The following is a 22,717-nucleotide window of genomic DNA, read 5'->3' on the forward strand; positions in this document are numbered from 1 at the left end:
ATTGACTTAAACAGCAGGTTTTAGGTGGCGAATAGTCGAATACGGGTTCTTTAAGGGCCAGTGTATGATAAATCTTGAAAATCTAATTCAAATTTTTTTAAAAACTCAAATCAAATTTGAATAACTCCCTAGTTAAATTTGACAGTTTTGATCATATATACCAGCTATTGTTGAACTTCACACTGCCACCCCTCCCCAGTATCCATTGATAGCTTTTGTTTGTCAAGGGCTGTTGGTAGGTATAGTCCAGCAGTTATTTAAAAAAAACAATAAAAAATATTAAAAAATAGTACCACAACAATCCGTAGCAAAATATAACAGTATTGATCATCAAACAGAAAGGATTTATCATGAGTGATTCAAGGCAGAAAGTAATAAATCAACTCATTAGACATGTGACAAGCATATCATAGTACAAAAACGAAAAACAACAAGCGGCAGTTTGCTCAACTAGTCATCATCCCACATTAGAAGGTCAGATCTATTTATTCCTTGACATTGCTTCCAACATAAAGTTGTCTGGTTCTCTACTGTCTCTGATTTTTACAGTTCAGCAGCAGTTCCCAACAATCCCAAATCCTTTTGCTCTTCTTTCAGCAGCCTTTTATTAAATATATTCAGCTCATTCAAGCCTTTCTGTTCTTTCCTGTGAACATTTTATATTGGAGTTAGTTGGGATTCAAACCAGAGAATATTATTATAATATATTTGGCTGATGGAGTAAGACCCATATTTCCTTTGGTTTTCATTTATAGGAGGCAACAAGTGATAAGGGACATATTGTGTGAAACCCAGAATGTGCCAGTGCATTATACTAGAATATAAAACGAAGGTTTATAGAAGGAAGCATAGAGAAGGAATGTGCTTTAAAAAGTTGTGTTTCAGGCTTTATTGAACATTTCCCCAATATCCCTGCTAGTCCTAATAATCTGTCCCACTTCCTACTGCCTCCTTTACTAGGCTGTATAGGGGTGTCAGTGGAACTCAGCACACTGCACTGTACTGTAGGAACCAATCAGCAGATAAGTTGACCTGAGCTTTTGTTTATGTAACTGCAGGGATGTGATTGGCAGTCCCCCTTCTACTGTATTTCTGGCAGTGACACCCACCCTACATTTGAAACATGGACAGAGGCCAGAGAGGATCCAGAGGGAGCACCAATAAAAGGACTATTTTCAAAGATAATGTTATTTTTTAGCCCAGAGTGAAACCAGTGCCATATAGTACTTGTTATTACCTACAAGATTGGGGGGGGGGGTATTTAGTTATGCTATATGTTTCCTTTAATATACAAATTGAGGTTTTGGAGTTCATACTTGGAGCCCCTGGAATATATAATTTAGTTAATATCATATTAAGTACAATGTCTAATTTCTAATTTCACTAAAATATATCCTATTTGGTCCTATATGCAGTCCACACCAAAGAAAGCAGAGTTTGTCATTTCTATAATATAGGATATTCATAAGTAGAGAATAGTGATAGTTTAGAGAGTCACCTGCCATATACTAGGAAATAATAATGTATTTATAATAGTGTAGACCACCAGTCATAAAATGAAAATTGTTGTTATTTTAACAAATGATTTAGTAATGCAGCACTTAAAATTGTATGTAGGCACTTAGTGAAACTTAAATGTTATGCAATTGCCAGTCAGTGATCCTGTCATCATGAAGAATACTGATTGTAGGGCTAGATTTTTTATTATTCTTTTTGTGTTTTTTTATCTGCCTTCATTACTTCAAAAGAATTACCTGGTTTCTGGGGTCAGTGAGCCTAAAATACAGACAGCATTCTTAACCCCAGCATGGAAAAAAATGACAGTTATGCACAGAGTACATGGTTCATGTGTGAAGGCACAAAAATGAAGTCAACAGTACAACACTAGGGGGCATATTTATCAAGGGTCGACTTTCGAGTTTATGGGAGTTTCTAAAAACTCCCATAAACTCGAAATTCGAAAAAAAAGACCAATCAAAATTTATTTTAAAAAATCGCCATAGGCTAAAACACCAATTTGGCAGCTTTAGATGGCGAATAGTCGAATTTGAATTCTTAAAGAGACAGTACATGATGAAATTTGAATTTCAAATATTTTTTAAGCTCAAATCGAATTTGGACTATTCCCTAGTCGAATTACACTAAAATAAACTCGAAATTCGAATTTAAAAATTCAAATTTTCAATTTGACCCTTGATAAATCTGCCCCTAGGTTCCTAAAGTGTAGAGACCAGATGCCTTGACTAATAGGGTCCAGCACGCATAATAAAAATTTAAGTGAATTTAACAAGTAAGTATTTTAGAAACATTCTCCTTATGTGTTACACATATTGAAGATTTCCTTACATTCTCCTATGTGATTTTATATTTTAGGGGATACACCTTGTAGCTTTTGCAATGAAAAAGCCAAACAAAGTTTAAGCATATACTGTATGTAGATGTAAAAAGAAAAAACTGGTTATAACCAGTGACATGGACACCTGTGATGAATAGAGGCAGAAATGAGTAAAAAGAAATGGAATATGATTCAGCAATTTTACAATGCATATAGATTTCTTGTGGTGCCAGGAAGCATTATGCTGTTCTGAAGCTATAGCATGCATAGATAAAGGTTGGATAATGGAGTTAGAGTGCAAAATCAAACATTTGTAAATATATTAGGATATAATAGGAACTCTGACTCAGAATATGCTTTTTTTTATAAAAAAGAGTTTTCAGTGATCAAGTGCAAACACTGCCAAAGCACTGTTATTTATTAATTTATTGTATGCAGCAACCAATAACATCAAATACTTATTAAGATTTCCCAAAAACACTTTATAGCATCCTAACTAAGCCATATAATTATTATACTTAACGGGTTATTTATTAAAGATCAACTTGTGTTTTCCCGAAAAATTCAAGTTTTTCGAGGGTAGTTACACTAAAAACTCGAATTTTTAAGGATAAAAAAAACCTCACATTCTTCAAGATTTATTATGCCCTGAAGCTGATAAAAATCAGAATCCGAAAATACTCTAGCTAAAAGCTGTCAAGGTCATGTAGACGTCAATGGCAGAGGTCCCTTAAACCATTTGAAGATGTTTTTTGCCTTCATAATTTTAGTTTATTTAAGATGGATTGCACTAGAAAACGCAATCAATTCAAGGTATTCAAGTTTTTTTTCCTCTAAAACACAATCAATTCAAACATGAGGTAGAAAAGCCTCACAAACTCGACCTTTGAGAAATAACCCCCTTATTGTATAATTGTATATTTTCCCTCATTTTCATTGTTGTTTTGTGATCCCACCTATATATTATGTATAATACATTTCCCTGATTTTACATTTTCCTGGATTTTACACCATTTTTTCTGGTCCCCTAAAAAACATAAAGTGGGGGTTCTACTGTAGTTCAATATTCCTCCTCCACTAAGCTTTCCAATTGACATTAAATGATCATAACTTGTCATTGCTATTTTTGGGCATTTTGGTGAGTTTTGGCAGAAATCATATCAGTGACTTCTCTAACTTTTCCAAGCAAATTTAATCATCCTTCTGCAGGAAATAATGGGATTTACCTATGTCTAAGCTGCACCACGTCTGCCAAAGTGAATAGCATTTTTTAATTCAAAATACTGAAATGAGTATAGAATTGCAGTAAAGCAGTAAATAAATCCTTTTAGAGTCAGCTAAATCTTTTTGTAGAGGATTTTTTACTCAAATAAAAAAAAAGTGTTTTTGGTCATCAAATTTTCAAGTAGACTAATTAATGTGCCTGTTATATAAGTATCAGTGATTCAGCTATACCATGTCAGAATTATTATATTTGTAAATTGGTGGAGACTTTTGAGTACAATAAGAATGAGTTGTCACAAAATTTGTGGTATATTGCTTTGGGTAAAACATACCTACAGTATATAAAAAAGTGCAGGGCCTCCTCTATTCATACATTCATGATTATTTTTAAATCTGTGCAGCAAATTTGAAACTTGAAGTGCAGGGCCTCCTCTATACATACATTCATGATTATTTTTAAATCTGTGCAGCAAATTCTTCACTTTATTCTCTCACCAGCATCGCAGTGGAATGTGACTGTAGGCGGCACTGCTGGTAGATTGGCAGAAGAAGACCTGGCATCCCACAATAACAATAGTAGAAGTGATAGCAGAAGCTACAGTTGGAACAATGCAATACAGAAAGAAATTACAATGCCCTCAAGATTGGTATATTATATTAACAAAGAATCTGAGAGCCCATATCATATTCTGGATACTAAGGCAAGAGATCAGCAGAAGCATAACAAGGTATGTTTGCATCTAAGATAAATGTTCTACTTGATGCTACTAAGAAAAACACATCACACCAGTTGGCTCATGTAAGCACTGAACACTGTTCGTGTATTTGAATTTGATATATGCTTTATGTTGGACAGTTCATGTAGCCACTTGAAATTGAAACAAAAGCACCTGTCCATTAGATCTGTGGTGATCCTGATAGTTGGAAGATGTGAGTTCAATGCTATACCTGTCATAGGTCATTTCCCCCCTTCTGTTATTTCACTGGACAAACCATAGAGCTTTTGACCTTAAACTCAGGGCCAAGATTTTTAGAGCTGGCATTCCAACTAATATTTTAGATTGTCTGTAGCTGCATATGCTTCAGATTTTCTAGTTGTAAACTACATAAAGTTTTCCTATCCTGAACATGTCTACATTAAAGTGTGCAATACATCTGTCATTGGACAGGGCAGTTGGAGTGAATGCTCCTGTAAGAGATATATGTTGAAATAAGCAAAGTGCAAATATTTTCATGTTATACTAAAGTTGACCATACATTGGCTTGTCCTCCACAGTATATGGGTTGATACCTCATTAATGGCTATCTATATGCATGGTCACCTTCCATTTGTTCAACCCAACACTCCTAATGATTAAAACTTCTGCCAATTCATTTTCTGCTCAAATCTGAATTGGCCAATGATGCATTGGCAAACAGGACAGATAATCTACAATCCAAAATGGTTAAAGAATGGTTGTTGACCCAATTCCCCACCTGACAAACATGCCCAGATCATCATGCAATATAATTGACATAGACCAAAATGCTCAACCAAATCCATGCTTGTATGGCCAGCTTTATTGGCTTCATTCTCTGGCTGCCACCACAAGGGCCAAGGTGCAGGAATGTGGTTATGCTCTTTTTTTACCATTAATTTGTGTGTGGGCCTCTCAGGGTATATTGCAGTGTTTCAGACCATTGGATACATTGGACTTGAACTATAGGTCATGGCATTTGTTCTTTGCATGGTCAGATTTAGGCTTGGATGCATAACATTTTTAGTGTTTTTGTTGGATGAAGAAATGTACCTGAGGTTCCAAAGATGTAAAATGCATGTAAATTGGTACAATAAATCTAGTTTATTTGAAACATGTTATCTTATTGATGATTCTACTTGTGGAGTGGCTGCTATGTTATAGAAATCTGTAATATTTCCCACTTTGATTCATCTCAAGAAAATGAATAAAACACAAACTCATGACATCTGACATTGCATCTGTAAGCGAGACTTAAATATAAAACATTGATACTACCACAGGTTTTAAAACCTTTCTAGATGTATGCTTTTTGTAATTAGTTCATTCCCAACCTGTGAAATTTGTTTTTTTTTTGGACTCACTCAGGCCACAGGGCCTTTCCAGGACAAGTGTCATTGAGGAGTTAGCTGGACACTAATACCGAAGTGGCGACTCTCGAGGTACTCAGACAGGGACAGAGAGCTAAAAGCCTTACAGTCAGTGCATCTACATATCACTTTCACAACAGCTGTGCCATAAATTTTAAAAATAGTCTTTGCTGCTTTTTTCAGCTTCTTTTAACTATTTATAATCTTACCTCCAAAAATACTCTGTATGTATATTTAGGGAATATGTACTTCATGTCCAACTGAAACATATAACTAGACAAAGTTTTTTTATTCCAGAAATCTCATAGCATAAAAATGTTTTTTTACTGGATATCAGTCTAAATATATATCAGTCTAAAACTAGGTAGTTTACCAAATCCATTGAAGAGTAGATGTTTTTGGTGTAGATTCTGCCATAATTCGGATGCACATACTTGTCAATTTTTTGGTTTTACTGATCCTTTAATCATGAAAGAAGTTAAGTACATAACATACAAGGCATTTTATCATCGCCAAAGCTCAAAAATATAAACCACATCTTTTAGTAAATCAAAGTTAAAGGGGTTGTTCACCTTCCAAACTGTTTTTTCAATTCAGTTGTTTTTAGATTGTTCCCCAGAAATAAAGACTTTTTTCAAATACTTTCCATTATTTATCTTTTACGTTTTTTCCAAAATCTAAGTGTAAAGTTGAATGTTTGTATATGTGGTGTTTCAGTCTGGCAGCTCAGTAATTCAGGTGCAGATTCTGAACTGTTACAATTTTGCAACATTGAGTTGATCCATTTCTCAGCAGCATCTCTGGAGTATTAGCAACAATTGTATCAAGTCTAACAGCTGCCTGTAATGAAACCCAGAGATTCTGCTCAGCAGGGGCAAAGATAAGAAATGTATCAACTAAATGTATCCATTTACAACAGTTTACAGGATCGGCGACCCCCCCTCCCAGAGCTGCTTCAGAAGGAGAGAAATTACACTTTACACTTCAATATTAGAAAAACCGTCACACATAGAAAATAGAAAGTCATTGGAAAAAGTCGTTATTTCTGGTGATCTATCTGAAACCAACTATTTGTTTGAAGGTGAACAACCCCTTTAATCTACATAAACCAAAAACAATTGGAAAACTTAAAACAATTTATATATTAACTGAACCTGGCACAGAATTGCTTCTGCCATATCCTCCTTCATAGCAGCTCTTAAATCCCATTTAATTATTTTCAGTGCTTGTATTTTAAATTATTAGGAGTCAGTACATTTTTGATAACTCCAACTTCAGGTACCCAAAATTGCTTCCGACTCTTTGACTCCGACTCCATGACTCTGACTCCACAGCACTTGTTAAAGGCTCAGACATTTGTGTGTTGTGAAATTAGAAATTTATTTGTTGTCTCTCATTGTGCTCCATTGAGCAACTGTGTGACACAGAGCTATAAAACATAATATAATCAGAGCCGGGGCAGGCCAGCCAGGAGCCCTAGGCAACCTGGCCGGTCGAGCCACTGACTCGGTGCACACATGCGCGAATAGATGCTCGTGCAAATGCGTGAATAGACTGTCCACACAAGAGAGGTCAGAGAGGGGACCAGACTAGTAGTAGGAAGCAGAGAAGGTATGTGCCTGGTGCCCCCCCCAGCTTTGTGGCCTAGGCACCTGCCTACTCTGCCTACCCCTAGTTCTGGCCCTGAATATAATGGCCACAAATGCAGATTTGTGCAAATATTTGCTTACAACTGGTGCAGTTGGGTGTGCTCAGGATGTTGCCAAAAAAATCTAATACAGAAGGGATCTTAGCTAGTTCTAACCAGAGAGCCAAAATTGAGCTTGTAGAGAGGCAGTATGCACTGGAAAGCACAGTTCAGATGGGGGTTATGTGGTTTGTCTAAAGCATTGAATGACCTTCATTTGAACATCTTCAGCTCAGAGCTGATTTGATGAAGAGCAAGATAAAGACAGCATGGAAAAGAACAAGACAAGTGAAAAAAAATTATTTGCATTAATGAAAATGGCAATGTCCAGGGAATTGGATGGTTCCAAGGTAAAGTCAAGGTCTGCTTTGCATGATTTTACTTACCACATCTGTAGAATTCCGCTTTGCTTATCTCCAAAATGATTGTACAACTTTTGAAAAAAAGCATCTCAAATCTTTTAGTTTTGTATTATAGGTTATTAAAGAATTAATTTAATGCTAGAAATCTTTTTTGTTTCTAGGTAGACAAAGTATGGTGATCCAAATTATGGAAAAATTGCATATCTTGAAAACCCCAGATCCCAAGCATTCTGGATAATAGATCCTATGTCTGTATATAGGTTTCATTTTCTGTTTGGTAGGATTAATAGAAATGTAGCATGTGTTACATAATACATGCAAAATAATCATAACTACAGACCACAAGAAACTAGGAATCATTGGTGTAATATTTACCAATAATGTACAATTAATGTAATAGCCGCCCTTGTACACCTTGTACAATACTAAATGGTCAATTAGAGACAAATATAAAACCAATATGCAAGATTTATAAATAAAATATCTTTGCTTCAAGCGCGTACTGAGAAGCTAGTATTTAATTATGTCCATTTTCTTGTATCAGTTGTTGAGTCAAAAGTGAGTATGGTTATTTGTGTAGCTTCATGCATCATATTCCAAAAAACCAAACTTTATATATTTTCTCATGAATTGTTACAAGGCATTGGTTCTATGGCTTATTGAGTATTTACATAGTATTATGGATTGAAAAAAGACACACATCTATCGAGTTCAACCCTTTTGTCTAAATGAAATCTGCCTAAGGCTAATGGCTCACGGGTCAATTTCTCCACTGGCGTAGACATGCCAACAGAGAAAAGCTAATCCACTCCAATCCACCCTATCTATCTGTTTGCACTGACAGTCACGGGATCTACAGTGAGCACACACACATACTGCCGATTTTGGTGCAAAATGCATACTTAAGCATTTCTCCCGACAGGCTAATTGCAAGCTTGTTAAACAGGAAAGGCCGAAGGCAGTAGGTCAGCTTTTACCTACACCAGCTGAGAAAATTACCCTTTTGCCATTAGCCTAGCTGGTAGTTGATCCAGAGGAAGCCAAAAAAAAAACAATTAGAAGCCTCTCTATTTGTTTATTATTTTATTTTGATTTTTTTTCAATTGTACAGACACCCAAAGACTGCACAACAAAAGCTGCTGCCCTGGGCACAGATCTTGAGTTGAAGATTTTTACTTCTACTTTTACTTCTTCTTCTGAATGCCCTTGTGTCTAATTAAAGGATTTATGGTCCATATATATATATATATATATATATATATATATACAGTATAAACAGTAATACTATTCCCCCTAAAGTGACTATTCTCTAGTATAAGCAATACCAACTTGGCCAGTCTTTTCTCTATAACCTTTACTAGCATAGTAACTCTTTGGATTTTCTTTGTTTCAGGACCATCCAATTCAGCACTGGAGACCATATTGCCCTGCATATTCATTATTTACCAGTGATTTGTAAAGGGGGAGAATTACCCACTGTTTGCAGAAAGCTTTTAAAGGGAATGTGAACCCAAAAATAAAAATATTTCTTTGCCTTAAAAAAGAAAACATAATTCTAAGCAACTTTGCAACATAAATTCATTACACATATTCTGTGGTTTTAAGATATTTGTATGTTTAATGCTATTGAAGGCAGTGTTTGTCCCTTTCTAGTCTTTGCTCTGGTGACTCAGACTATTGGTATAATGTAAGACAAGTCAGCTGAAAAAAGGATTGTTGCAAAACAACCAGAAGTGAAGGAAATATTGCTTTCATTAGCAAATGTATTTACATTTTAACTTTAAAAGCACTGACACATTTTAATAAATGTATATTGGAAAGTTAAAATTCGGTTTTCTGTTATTGGACATTTTTTTTATTTTGGGGTTCATTTGCCCATTAAAAGCAAAACCAGTAAAACACATGGCCATCTTCATGTTTATGCACTGCTATAAGTTTTATACAGTACTATACTGAATGTTTTTTTACCACATTTTGCATTTTCTCTGTAAATCCAGCAATCTATGTTTTGGAGCCTAAAGCATTAAGATTAAGTAAGGTTGCCAAAGAACTTTTAGAACAGCATTTTAAGAAATTATCTGTAATATATAAAGATAGGAAATATAAAGTCGGTTTGATTTGAATCGAGTATGGCAAGCTGAACCATGTTTAAAACTTGCTGAAACATTTTTAATAACAGCTTTCAAAGGCTTACCTTTTGTGTTTACAGCACCAAATCAGTGCTGCAAACACATCCATCCAAGCAGGATAAGGCTATGTTTCTGCCTGTCCATGACATCATGGTAGCTGTTTGCATTCATTGGTTTAGAATGGCATTGCAGGACTTGGAAATACAGGACACAGTTGTGCCTATTTTGCAGCATTTTCTTGCCTATATAAGGCTAAAAAAATGAAGGTTCATTTACTTACAGTATATAGGGGACTAAATTGCATTGGTGCAGTTGCCCTTTGCAACCAATCATCAATTAGTTTTGTTCAGTCTCCTCCTCCTACTAGTAAACTAGAAAATTAAATTAATTCAGTTTAGCCTCAGCCCCATTGCAGTCAATTTGCACTGTAATAGACTGAAGAAGCCATAACTAAATATGTGTTAATCAGATGACTAGGAGCTGGCATCTATTTAAATATACAGATTGTGTTGATAAAACATGTTTTGGCTGATCTTGGAAATGCTCTGATCACTTGCCATACAACTGAGCAGTAGAGTACTGTTTTTACCAAGATATTCAAATACAATTCATTTTTACTTACATATATCTAAATGTATTCATATCACAATGTTTATGAAATGTATGCTATGAAAGACCAAAACACCTTTCATCCGCTTAATTTATTTTTAGGAACATTTTTCTAAAAGGAACAGTAACACCAACAAATGAAAGTGTATTTAATTAATTAATTAAAATATAATGCACTGTTGGCCTGCACTGGTAAAACCGGTGTGTTTGCTTCAGAAACTCTACTATAGTTTATATAAACATGCTGCTGTGTAGCCACTGGGGCAGCCATTCAAAGCTGAAAAAGGAGAAAAGGCACAAGATACACAGCAGAGAACAGATAAGCTCTGTAGTATACAATGCAATTCTACATAGCTTATCTGTTATCTACTATTTGTCCTGTGCTTGAATATCTGCTCCATGGCTACACGGCAGCTTGTTTATATAAACTATAATAGTATTTATGAAGCAAACACCTCAGTTTTACCAGTGCATGGCAACACTTTATTAGTTATTCATTACTTAAAAGCACTTTAATTTTTTGATGTTACTGTTCCTTTAAGCAGCTTCATATTTTATTATTTTAATTTCTGGTTTAGAGACAACAATTGTGAAATTGTACAATATCAGCATGTCTAAAGCAGGTCTCAATGCTCGCTTCATTAATCGCACCATCATAACATTCCAGCTTTTATTCTGGAGACAAGCATTCCGTACAATGGCATGTTATGTGATTCTGAAAAATCAGTCACCCAGAAAGGATAAAACTGAAGAGCGGGACTTGCTGGAGAAAATACCAAGCACAAGGACATTAACCCTTTCCCCATGTCTAGTTGTCTGTTCAACAGATCCATAAAGCACAGAATATATTCATCTTCTATCTGGCGTGAAGCAGGCCATCATTTTCCCTTTATTGCTCTGTGTAGTTGGCTGTCAGTGCAATATAGTGATAGAGTGGATGGGGAAACTGTTGTGTTGGAAAACAAAGCTGCTATATTGTCATTGTCTCTTACTTCTTGGCTAATTATTATTTATGTATACAGTCAGAGGGTATTACATGCACAGGTCTGTGTTTGGTGGCTTATATCGTAAAGCTGAAGGCATGCAGAAAGTTTGCATCATTCCAAATACCCTGCCCTCCTATGATCACTTCCCATTATACTGTATGGAAAAGATGCTGCCTAAATCACATATAGTGGTGACAAATGAACATATCTCCAAATTCCAATGTATGTAATGTAATTTCCAATGTATCAGGCAACTGGGGTTTCTGTATGCCTCCGTATTTTTAGTGTTGCACTATTCAAACCTACTATCCTCTCCTTATTCTGTCTGCTACTGCCATCATCTCTGTCACCTTTTAGCTGTTTGGCCCCAAATAACTTTTCTTTGATGAAAGTAGCTAGAGGTAGCACTACACCCTGCAACACTGTCTATCTTTATGCCTAGTCTTTTAGGAATCATCCCATGTACCTATCATTAGATATAGGGAAAAATGTACAAAATCATCAATAATGACATTAATGTCATACTTGTGGATGAAAGGTCAGTAAGCATGTTTGATTCATGGAAATTTAAAGGACAGTTCTATGCTGATAAAGAATGGTCACCAACATATTAATCTAAAGAATTCACATGAGGACAGCTCTGTTTTAAAGAGTCAAATACATTTTGCATTCAGCTGGCTGAGCTGGGGTGACCTTCCTGTAGATAAAATTGTCAGGAAAATCAATGCTTTTAGTAATAAGGTTGTATGTTAGTTTGATAAATTATTCTGACAGGCCTTTTTATTTTCCAGCATAATAAATAATGCAAAATGTGGTAGTCTTGACCCTCTTTTGTGCCAACTCAGTAATCAGTAAAAACCAATCAACCCTGCCAACACCAGCAATAGAAAATTAGGACATTACAGTTTTTGGCTATGCCATTGATGTGCCTAATAAACCCTCTCCATTCTCAAGAGCCCTGCCCCATTTCTATATCAGATGTTTGTGTAGTACAGTTAAAATAATGAAAGCATATCAGTTACTACAGTACTGTGTTTTACTTATGCCCCATAAAAAAGCATTGTAATATAAATTTGTGTGTATACAATAAAAGACAGGTATTGAAATATCTGATTTGTAATTATACCTGAAACATCTATATTGTAATCATACCTGTTTGCAGTTATATTGCGTTGAATATTTATTATTCATCTAGGTTAGGATGCAAGAAAACTAGCTTTTGTATTTGCATTGTGGACAATTTCAACATGAGTTCTGTCATCATATACAGAATCTTATTTAAGTTCTTTAACTCCTTGTTACTGAATTTCGTGATTCCTTAATTTTTTAGCTGCACCTAATCTAAGGTTCAGCATACCCAATAATATTATCTGTGAATTGTGTAAATAAAGTCAAATATATCTATATTATTGATGGCTATGTCCACAAGGTCCCACCCCACGGATCTCAGGATATCCCACCTATTCGTTTTGTGTAAGGGGATCATTACATAATCAGAGGGCTATGGGAGATGATCATAGATTGATCATAGGAAAACCTTAATTTAATTATTTAATGTTCAAATTCATTCTTTATATATTTATATAATTCATATATCATATATCAATGTTTCTGGGGTGGACACAGTGAGTTCTTAACTAGTGCTGCACTGTATCATGGAACCCTCATATAAGTCGTCTGTTGCTGTTATAATAACTGTGTATTCTGTGTTTGCGCCCTGTATTCCTGTATTCTCCCTGGTTCTGACTGCCCTTGTTCTATATAGTAATTGACTAATGGAGTGCTGATTGTTGATGGATGGTGGCAGAAGGTTCAGGGTTAAATCTCCAACATGTCCCACATGCAGACCACAACTACCGCAAAGGAAATGCTGCACAAATTAGTTGGAAATGAATGAGAGCAGTCAGCACAATTCAGCAATGTCACTAGTGCTGAGTAATGTTTCCAGTGTGACAAAAGCAATGGAACTAGTCACAGACTCATGTCACTGGGTGCTCGAAATGGCCATACAAATTTGTAACTGGGCCTCATTCAATGTTACTGGATGTTGAGAATTGTAAATCTGTGCAGAATAATATATCTGATATGTCATTGGCCTGTTGTGGATCAATTCAATAAGGGAGTGCTGAGGAATCTCACGGAGCAAGTGATAAAATGAGGCACTAAATAACTGACGTAAGCCATGTTGCTAGGAGAGGAGTAATATTACTGGGGGTGGTTACTCTGGCAGTAATACAGGGGCCTGTAATAAAAGTGACAGCAGCAAATCACATTTATATGGAACAGGGCACTTATATCCAACTTGTTTCTACAGCCATCCTCTCATTATTTCTATGCACATGCAGAAAGTCTGTTTTATACTGGTATCTTGAAATCCTTTATTTGTAGAAGTGAAAAAAAATGTATTCATGTTATTTGGGGAAAAAGCATAGCTGCAGTGTGCCCAAAAGGAGTGATTTTAACAAAGTTGTCCAGGGTCGCAGGTTTTACAGCTCTTCTAGCTATTACCTTGAAACTCTCAAAAGGTAATTCAGTGTTGATTGACCTGGTCAGAAAAACATCACTGGTGATTGAGACTATAAGGTACTTTAAAGCTCCTTGCACTTCTGTATAGGTGCACCAATCTGAAACAGAATGCGCCTGGAGCAATTGTGCCAAACTGCATTGTCACCCTGCAACCACAGTGACACAGTAAAACCACGGCCTTTGCACTCAAAATTGCACTTTGCTCACTGCACTTGTGGAAATAAATGAGCCCTAATGTTTTACTGGAAACCAATATTCAGCCTGCAGTTTGTAATGTTGATATTTCTCATAATGGAAATATCCCCAGCAGTGAAGACAATGTTGAAGTATAAGTCGATTTTTCCCCTGTTGGTTGATTGATTTCTACAACAAATAATGTTAATCCCACAGGCCAAACATTTTTGCAAAGTGCAAGAAAACTGTTTTTCTTTGTTCCAGAGTCTTTTTCACTGGGGTGATATTAAAAAAAATGAAAAATTACTATATACTCACTCTGTAACTGCTTTAATGGCTAATCTTAGCTTGGCCTTTAGGGTGGGGCTCATAACCCTGGTTTTAAGCGTTTATAGCAAGTCCATTTGATAGTTTTGAATCCTTTGCTTTAAAAAAGGGTATACAACTTTCAACATATCGGGTTCTAATTAATGCTGAAAGAAAACTCTTAGAAATACAATAGAATGTTGTTATGGCTAAAACATGCCACTTAAATAATATACGAAAAGTTCATTTATGATTTTTTTAAGTTGCAAGCTTATAACATGACAGACAGTTTTAACCTGTAAATACTCGAACGTGCATTTCTGGGGTGAAATTTCTGATTTGATTAGAATCAAGACCGGAAGTATAGGCAAGAAATACTACCAGTGACATCCGACTTAAAGCTACAAAACAGAAATAAACTCTGCACTCTTTCATATTGCATCAGTTTTGCACATGGCATGAGGAACAAAGTTAAATTTAATCTGTGTCCTTTTATGTTTGCAGGCTGTACATCTTGCCCAGGCAAGTTTCCAGATAGAGGCCTTTGGCTCTACATTTATCCTTGATCTGACACTAAATAAGTAAGTGTATGGTTTTCTTTCTTCGTGTTCCCTGACATATTGTAATGTATTCTTGGGAAGCAAAGTTTTGCATTTAACTTGGAATAGCCTACTTCTTCCTTTTTATTGATTCTTAAAAGTTATAAACAGCTCAGTATCCTGAACCTTTTCCTGTCCTTACGATTTTGGCAAATGGAATTTCGATACAAGCATTAAAAACCTCCAATGCATATTAGTAATACTATTATTACAGGGCATAGAATGTACTTCACCCATATACCATAAATAGATAACACCCCCAGATAAGGTACTGCTATATATATAAATTTGGATTCCAGAGTGCTCATTAATGGAGAACAGATGCAAAAACTCTATAAAAAGGCAGGTACATTTGCTCTAATAAAATATGTTTAGCAAAACAGTTTTATAACTTGCTGACTAAACAAAAAAAAGGTAAAGAATCACCCCCTTGACAAAGGTGTTCTTGCCAAAACGTTGGGGTAATTCTCTCATTCAGAGTATCTGCTTTTATTCTTGTATGCTGTGTATCCTTATGGTCTTGATGAACATTGTCATTATGTACTGAGTTGTATATATTGTAATGTTTGCTGCAGATAAATCTTTGATAAAGAATTTTCAATTGCAGTACCACCTGCCTTTTGTGCTTGATCATTGTGCTTGATCATTCTATTTTTATTACAATTACCCCACCATAAAAATAAGAACCCAACTCTACCATGTTATTTTGGAAGCTGTAATAAGCCCTTTTAATTCATCAAAGCCAAGATTTGTATTGCTAAATATAACTAATGAGGGTCTTTGTACAGGTAAAATGTTAGAGATTTGTAATAGCAAGATGGAAAATATTTTCTTCTGTTTTCTCAAATAAAAATACTTTTGGTACAACTCAATTGCACAACTGCTGTAGTGATAAATATCCAGTTTTGCTGATTCGTGTATATTTGAACACATTGAAGCAAAAATGTGGAAGGAGCAGGTGCAGAGTCAGCAAGATCTGTGCTTTGTGCAGTAGAAGCACATACAGAATATATAATTCTTTCTTTTTATACCATTCTAACTTGCCTGCGTATCCAATCTGGCTGCTCCCTGCAAATATACAGGCAGTGCTTGGAACAACACCAATCTTATGGCTGTGTATATTGATAACACTCACATATATGTTATATACATTTTTAATACACAAATAAATTAAGCATTTTTTTGCATTGCTGTTATTGTGATATATTACAGATTTGTCATATCTATAATCATCTATAATTATATAATTACATTTAGGGTGTAATAAATGTGTATGGGTTTTACTCTAGGTTTACTAATTAAAAAAAGCATAATTACAATTCACAAATTTGTCATAAACTGAATAATAAATGAAATGGTTTGAGCTTGTCATAGATTTAATAAACTGGTAGGCAGTGGTTAAAGTTCAGTTGTTTCTATATATCTTGATAGGCTATAAGGAAGCTAAAATGTGTGTAGTTTGTGGACTTTATTCTGTTCTTCTTGATTTTTTTTCTATTTTCTTACTGGTTCATTTTGCATTAAAAAGCTTAATTTTATTAAGCCACTTGATAGCAATGACGAATCATGAATTATTACTTATTAAATATCTGTTAGAAATACAGGACTGGGCAGGCAAACAAAACAGGATACAAGAAAGGTGGGAAGTTGACTCTGCACAGGGGGTGAAATAGCATTTGTGGCTGAGTAAGGCTGGTACATTGGGACAGAGAGGCTGCAGTAGGGTCATTAACTTGGTTTCCAAGATGTATATGGTTTGGCTAGAGGATATGCAGTATTTGAGTAGTTGGCAGCATTTTAGACATTTTCAGTAGATGTCAACTCACCATCTGTTTTCTTAATATCTTGTGATCTACTCCCTTCCTATTCTGTTTCTGTTTTGTTTTCTTAGACCTTCTGTTTTTCTCTTCTGTTTTGTTCCCTTTCCTATATTGTTGTTTTCTCATATGTCATCTTTTTCTTCTGCAATCTTCTTTTTGTCATTGGCTTGTTGTTTTTTTTTGTCTTCCTGACACCTATTTTCTCTTCCACTTTTCCAATTCTCTTTTTCCTGTATCTCACCCATTTCTATTTTTATTCTCATCTTCTCTCCCTCTTCCTCCTTTTGTCTGTACTAACAATGTCTCATTTCTTGTTCAGCTCTATCACTGCATTTCATTCTTTCCATCCTTTCCCCTCTCTCTTTCTCTTCTGTTATCAGATTCAAAACCCTCCTCTTCTATTCCCCACTTTTATTCTGTTTTATTCTTGGGCTGGTGCTCCTAAAAGCAGAATACTGCACTGGGCCGGGATTCTTTTCAGCAAGCACCTGCCTCTTCTTTTTCATATTTCCTTTACCCCAGGGTGCAAGTGCTAGAGCTCTAAGGGGTACAAAAGCCCCAGGTTAAGCTGTGCTATGCAGATCGTAGCATTAGAAGGCACAGCTGAGCCATGTCCTTACTGTCTGCCATATTTAAGGGCAAGCAGCAAGAAAAGGAGCTCAGAGACCTGTGGTAATACAGTAAACACACACTGTGTTCTGCCTTGTATGACCCCCTAGTATCATTTTTTTTTAGATAAGGAAGTTGGTAACCACTCCAGACATCAAAACTTTTGGTAGTTTGCCTTTGTGTAAATGTATTAAAATACAGTATGTAGAAGGAATAGAAACCTAAATTCAGAACACCCTGATTGACTGTCCTGTGCCTTGTTCAGTGGGTAGTAGAGCCTATCTGCTCTGCTGTCTATGCAGACAGGTAACCCTCTGATAACTAGTCACCCCATTGCACAGTAGTTTAAGGATTCTGTGCACAGATCATTATTATGGGGGTTGATGTGTATGTTTTTCTAAACTTATGTCCATTGATAAGGCACAAAAAACTAATTAGTTAGCAGCACTGCAATGCACATACATGCCATTTAATAAATGTTCTTAAAGGAGAAGGAAACCCTGTAGAAAAAACCCTAACCCCCACCCCACGTATACCCCCTCCCTCCCCCCCAGGCTAACTGCCTCCCCGGGGAAATGCCCCATACTTTATACTTACCCCTGGGAGATCGGTATGTCGGCACATGCGCAGTTGGAGCAATTTGCCGGTTTTCAACAACTGCGCATGCTCCGAAACTGGTGGAGATTGGCGATCTCCCAGTCAGCTTACTGAGGACCCGGAAGATGGATGCCGTGAAGTCCGCTGCCAGAATCTGCGACGAGGGGTAAGTATACAGTAGGGGGCATTTCCCCGCAAGGGCAGTTAGTCTGTTGGGAGGAGGTGGGTCTACATGGGGTGGGGGGTGCAGGGTTTTTTTCTAAAGGGGTTTCTTCTCCTTTAAGTCCAAGGATACAAAGAGCATTGGCTCCACTGCTCTCAGCCTCTGAGTACAGGTACATGGAGTGGAGACAATTTCGGCCTAAAACCGACTTCTCTCACATTTTCAACTGATTTCCACTCTGCTCCGTGTACCTGCACTCAGATGCAAGCTGTTATTTTCAGTGCTGATACACCAAAATGCAGAAGGGCTAAGAGTAATTACTGAAAGAAGAATCTGGATTCAGATTATTTGAAATAAAAAAAAAAAACACCACATTAGGAAAATACTACATTTCAGCAAAAATATAATTCAGCAGGTTTGCATAGTTACGTAACAATGTTGACGTAGACAAAAAAATAAATATGATATGCAGAAAATAATGCTTGATCTCATTACCTTTGTCTCAGCATTGTCATGGGTCAAGAAGTCTTAAAATTGTTTATTGATGAGTCTGAGAAATTCTGTTCTTTAATGATTGGCAAGAGAGTTAAAAAATGCAAATACTGTAAAAAATGTCTCATTATCCTGTATAGTTTAGCACAGTTTGTTGCACATGTTTTAAGTAAAACCATCTTTTTCTCAGTTGTATGTTAATGACCACAAAAATACCTCTGCCAACAAAATGCTAAAGTAAGGTAATATGATATATTCCAATAGTGCTTGGTGTGCAGGATCAGGCATGCATCATTAAATAATGTACAGGTATGGGATCTATTATCTGAACTGCTGAGGACCTGGGGTTTTCTGAATTAAGGCTGAAATTCCAAATTTATCTCAAATATTTTCTGAAAAAAACTTAGACCAAATCCGCACAGGGTTTTTCGGTTTATTTATTAATACACTGTCCCGAAAATTCTCGTTTGCCGGAAAAAAATCTGAAAAAAATGTGAAAGCTACAAATTTTATGAATTCTTCAGAATTTCCACCCGATTTTTTTTGGACTTTCGCCTGAAAACCCGAAAACGTCAAATTATTGCACAAAAACCAGCGCAGATCAAAAAATCTTTGGGACTTCTCCCATTGACTTATATGCAACCTCGGCAAGTCTATAGATTTTATACTAAAAAAACACAAATTTTTCAGATTTTTGGCATTCAAAGTTTAGTAACTAACCTCCTTAAAGACGAAAGAATCCCAACCAGATTTCTTTATATCAGTATAACATGGATTGATGCTAGTTTAGTTAAAATTAAGTACACTATATTTTCTTGTTATTACAAAGAAAAAGCAAATCAGTCAAAAATTAATAGTTTGTTTAAAATAAAACACTATGGGAAATAGCATTTCTGAGAGAAATATTTTAGCCACACAGATGGGGGGGGAGATTGATCATTGTAGGTTCAGGGCAGTTATGTAGAAAAGGGCTGATCAGGCCAAGATTTGGTGAGGGACAAGGGAGAAGGGACAGAAGTGGTGATTGGGGACAGAGAGGAGGCAGAACAACAAGTCATTACACATTTGTTGGGAAATTTATTGCCTGTAAAATTTTAATACCAGCCCTGGCCTTGGCTGGTATTTTACGGACTGGGCAACCATAATTTCATACCTTTGTTAAGAATCTTATATACATGTAGCACTATGGAAATGGGGGCATGCTGAGCACACTGGTCAGAATCAAAAGCAAACTTCCTTCTTATGCTCCATAATTCACAGTGTACCTGATTTTCACTATGATGTCTACGTTAGGGTCTGAGGCTGCTCAGCAGTTTCTACCACCACCATTGAGTGGAGTACGAAGTGAAAGAAATATCGGATCCATTCCCTTTTTTTAGACTAGGGAATGGCCATAACACCACTGGGCCAGGAATACATCAGTCCCACAGATTAGAAGCTACACCCTCCATGGGAGCTGAGGTGCTCACTTGGGGTTTCTGCTGGGAGGGTTTAACCAGAAACTTTATTTTTGGTTTCAGTGCTGCTAGATTGCAGGTAACTAGAATAACCTCTTTCAATGTATGCAATTAAATCCCAACAGCTCCCTGTCCAACCATCCCTAACCTGATTATCTGTATACCCAATATTCTGAATGCAGATTGCTACTCAATACAACTAACTGCATTGCACTAAAGTTACAGTGTGGATTTAGGCTTTATCAAAAAACTGTATAGTAGTTCTGTCATATAAAATTGTTAGAAGAAAATAAAAAAAGAATGAAAAGAATCTAATTTACAAAAAAAGGCTCTCAATTTCAGGTAAAAAAAGTGAATAATTAAAAATATGTATGTCTTAAATAAAATTTATGGTTACTAAAGAGCCATTATTAACATGTCTCTTCTCTTGGTTATTTTTTTTTTCTGCTTAAAGTTTTAATTTTGGAAACGAGGTAGTTATATAGTTACATTAGAATCTTAATTTATTCTTAAGAACTGATCTCTAGATGTGAGAAACAGCATACATGGACCTGCCATATTAAAAAAAAACTTGTCTCAGAGAAACATGAAGGTTACTCATGCTGGGAGCAGAGGCAATAAGCCATCAGGTCATGCAGATGGTACAAGCAGGTGGAGATCTCTGTGCTGCCAGTGTAACAACATTAGTGTTTTGCTGTTTTGCAAAATAATTCATCTAATCTTATGAAGTCCATGGGGCAGTTCCTCTGCTATCCCTGTGCAGATGGTCTTAGCATCACTTTAAAGGTTTATTATTTTTCTTACATTAACCTGTTCTTTGTGTTAATTATGTACTTCAACCTGGTGGTCATATCTTTAATGAAATAATACATAAGGCAGGTATGTTAATATTTATGAATATTTAGAGTTACAATTTCCTGCACTCTAACATTTTAACTTTTAATATTTATAATCAATAAATCTTGTGCCCTAATCTGCAGCAAGATGAAGAACTCTATTATTTTCTTTGATCAGCAGTTATTACTTGCCCCTATTACTTTCCTGTTTCGCGAAATGCAGATTTTGATGCCGTTGACAATTCAAAAGTCATAATTTTGACGCCAGCGCCCATTAAAATCAATGGGCGTCTGTTAACTGTCACCTGCGTCTAAATTGCAGATTCTCTAATTTATTCGCCAGCGGTGAAACGCGGAACTTTTCCGCAAATTCGTGCCTGCCAATTAAATTCGCCCATCATGGTCCTATAAACAAGCCGAGTTTGGGACAGGCAGAAGTCAGTGGAAATGTCTAGAGAGCTGGCCAAGGTCAGTACAGAAATCCAAATAAAGCAGGCAGGGAACCAGGGTACAGGAACAGAGTGAGGACAAATCAGGAATAAACTGAGAACAAGGCAAGGATACACCAGAATATGCTAGATTTTACTGGGGAGCTCAATGATTGCCACTGGGAGTTGCAACAGGTTTATAAAGGGACTTAATTGCTAAATTGGAACACTTGAAGTTTAATTTACGTGGGGCAAGAGAGCAGCAGAAAGAGAGGTAGCATAAGTCCATTAGGATAACTAACCCACACCAACTCGGGGGGCACATTTATCAAGGGTCAAATTTAGAATTTTTAAAACTCTCATAAACTCAAAATTCGACCAATTGAAATCTATTAATAAAATCAAATTTTCTCAGCTCGGACAAATTAAGTCGACCCAAAAACTCGTATTGAATTAGATTCGAATTGGAAAAACTCTAATCAAAATATAAAAACTAAGGCTGCAAATATCACCAAATTTATCCCTGGACCTCTCCCATTGACTTATACAGCAATTCGGCAAGTTTAAGGTGGCAAATAGTCGAATTAGAGTTCTTAAAGGGCCAGAGTATGATAAATCCCAAAATTCAAATTAAAACTCAAATCATGTTTGGATAATTCACAATTAGAATTTGAGAGTTTTGACCAAAAAAAAAATAAAATCCTTTGACCCTTAATAAGTCTGCCCCTCAGAGTTTAGTGCAGGTACAGATCAACAAGCAGGTTACATTCCAGGCATTTCCTGACAATCATTTTGAGAGTTCAAATATGAATACAGAAATAAAAGCATGCCTTTGCCTCAGTGGTGTAATACTCTAAAAATCTGAGAAGAAACCTTTTTAAATCTAGGCCAACCTACAGAAAATGTTCAGGTAAATCACCGAATTCTACACCCCTTTTTACCAACTGAACCTGTATGGAATCTGAAATAAAAAGGTCAGATCATGGGGGAGTTTCACTAAAGGGCAAAGTGGCTAATGCTAGCCACATTTTTCCAGAAATCCCATTCACAAGAACATCGCCAATTTACTAACAGGTGTAGACGACAATTTGCTAGCGAACTGGACCATCAATGGCGTTCATTCGCACTCTATCACCAGGCGAACTTTCACTCTGGCAAATGGTCATTACTCCGCAAATTCAGTAAAGTGCTAATTTTACTGATCGTTACCTCTTTAGCCAGAGTTGACGTCTCCACCTCTGACCAGGCGAATTGCTAAAATTAAGCTACAT

At 36.1% G+C, this 22,717-nt stretch overlaps 1 protein-coding gene across 6 annotated transcripts in view; it reads left to right on the forward strand.

The window, feature by feature from the left end:
* LOC108701467 (disintegrin and metalloproteinase domain-containing protein 23) overlaps positions 1-22,717 on the forward strand; it is an 83,314-nt gene that overhangs the window by 3,792 nt on the left and 56,805 nt on the right. For all 6 annotated transcript variants that reach the window (XM_041576238.1, XM_041576237.1, XM_041576235.1 and 3 more), the window contains exons 2-3: positions 4,058-4,287; positions 14,950-15,026. In XM_041576238.1, the coding sequence (XP_041432172.1) occupies positions 4,058-4,287; positions 14,950-15,026 (307 nt within the window). The remainder of the gene's footprint in view (positions 1-4,057; positions 4,288-14,949; positions 15,027-22,717) is intronic.

Source organism: Xenopus laevis, chromosome 9_10L (genome assembly GCF_017654675.1).
Source record: "Xenopus laevis strain J_2021 chromosome 9_10L, Xenopus_laevis_v10.1, whole genome shotgun sequence".
Classification (NCBI taxonomy): domain Eukaryota; kingdom Metazoa; phylum Chordata; class Amphibia; order Anura; family Pipidae; genus Xenopus; species Xenopus laevis.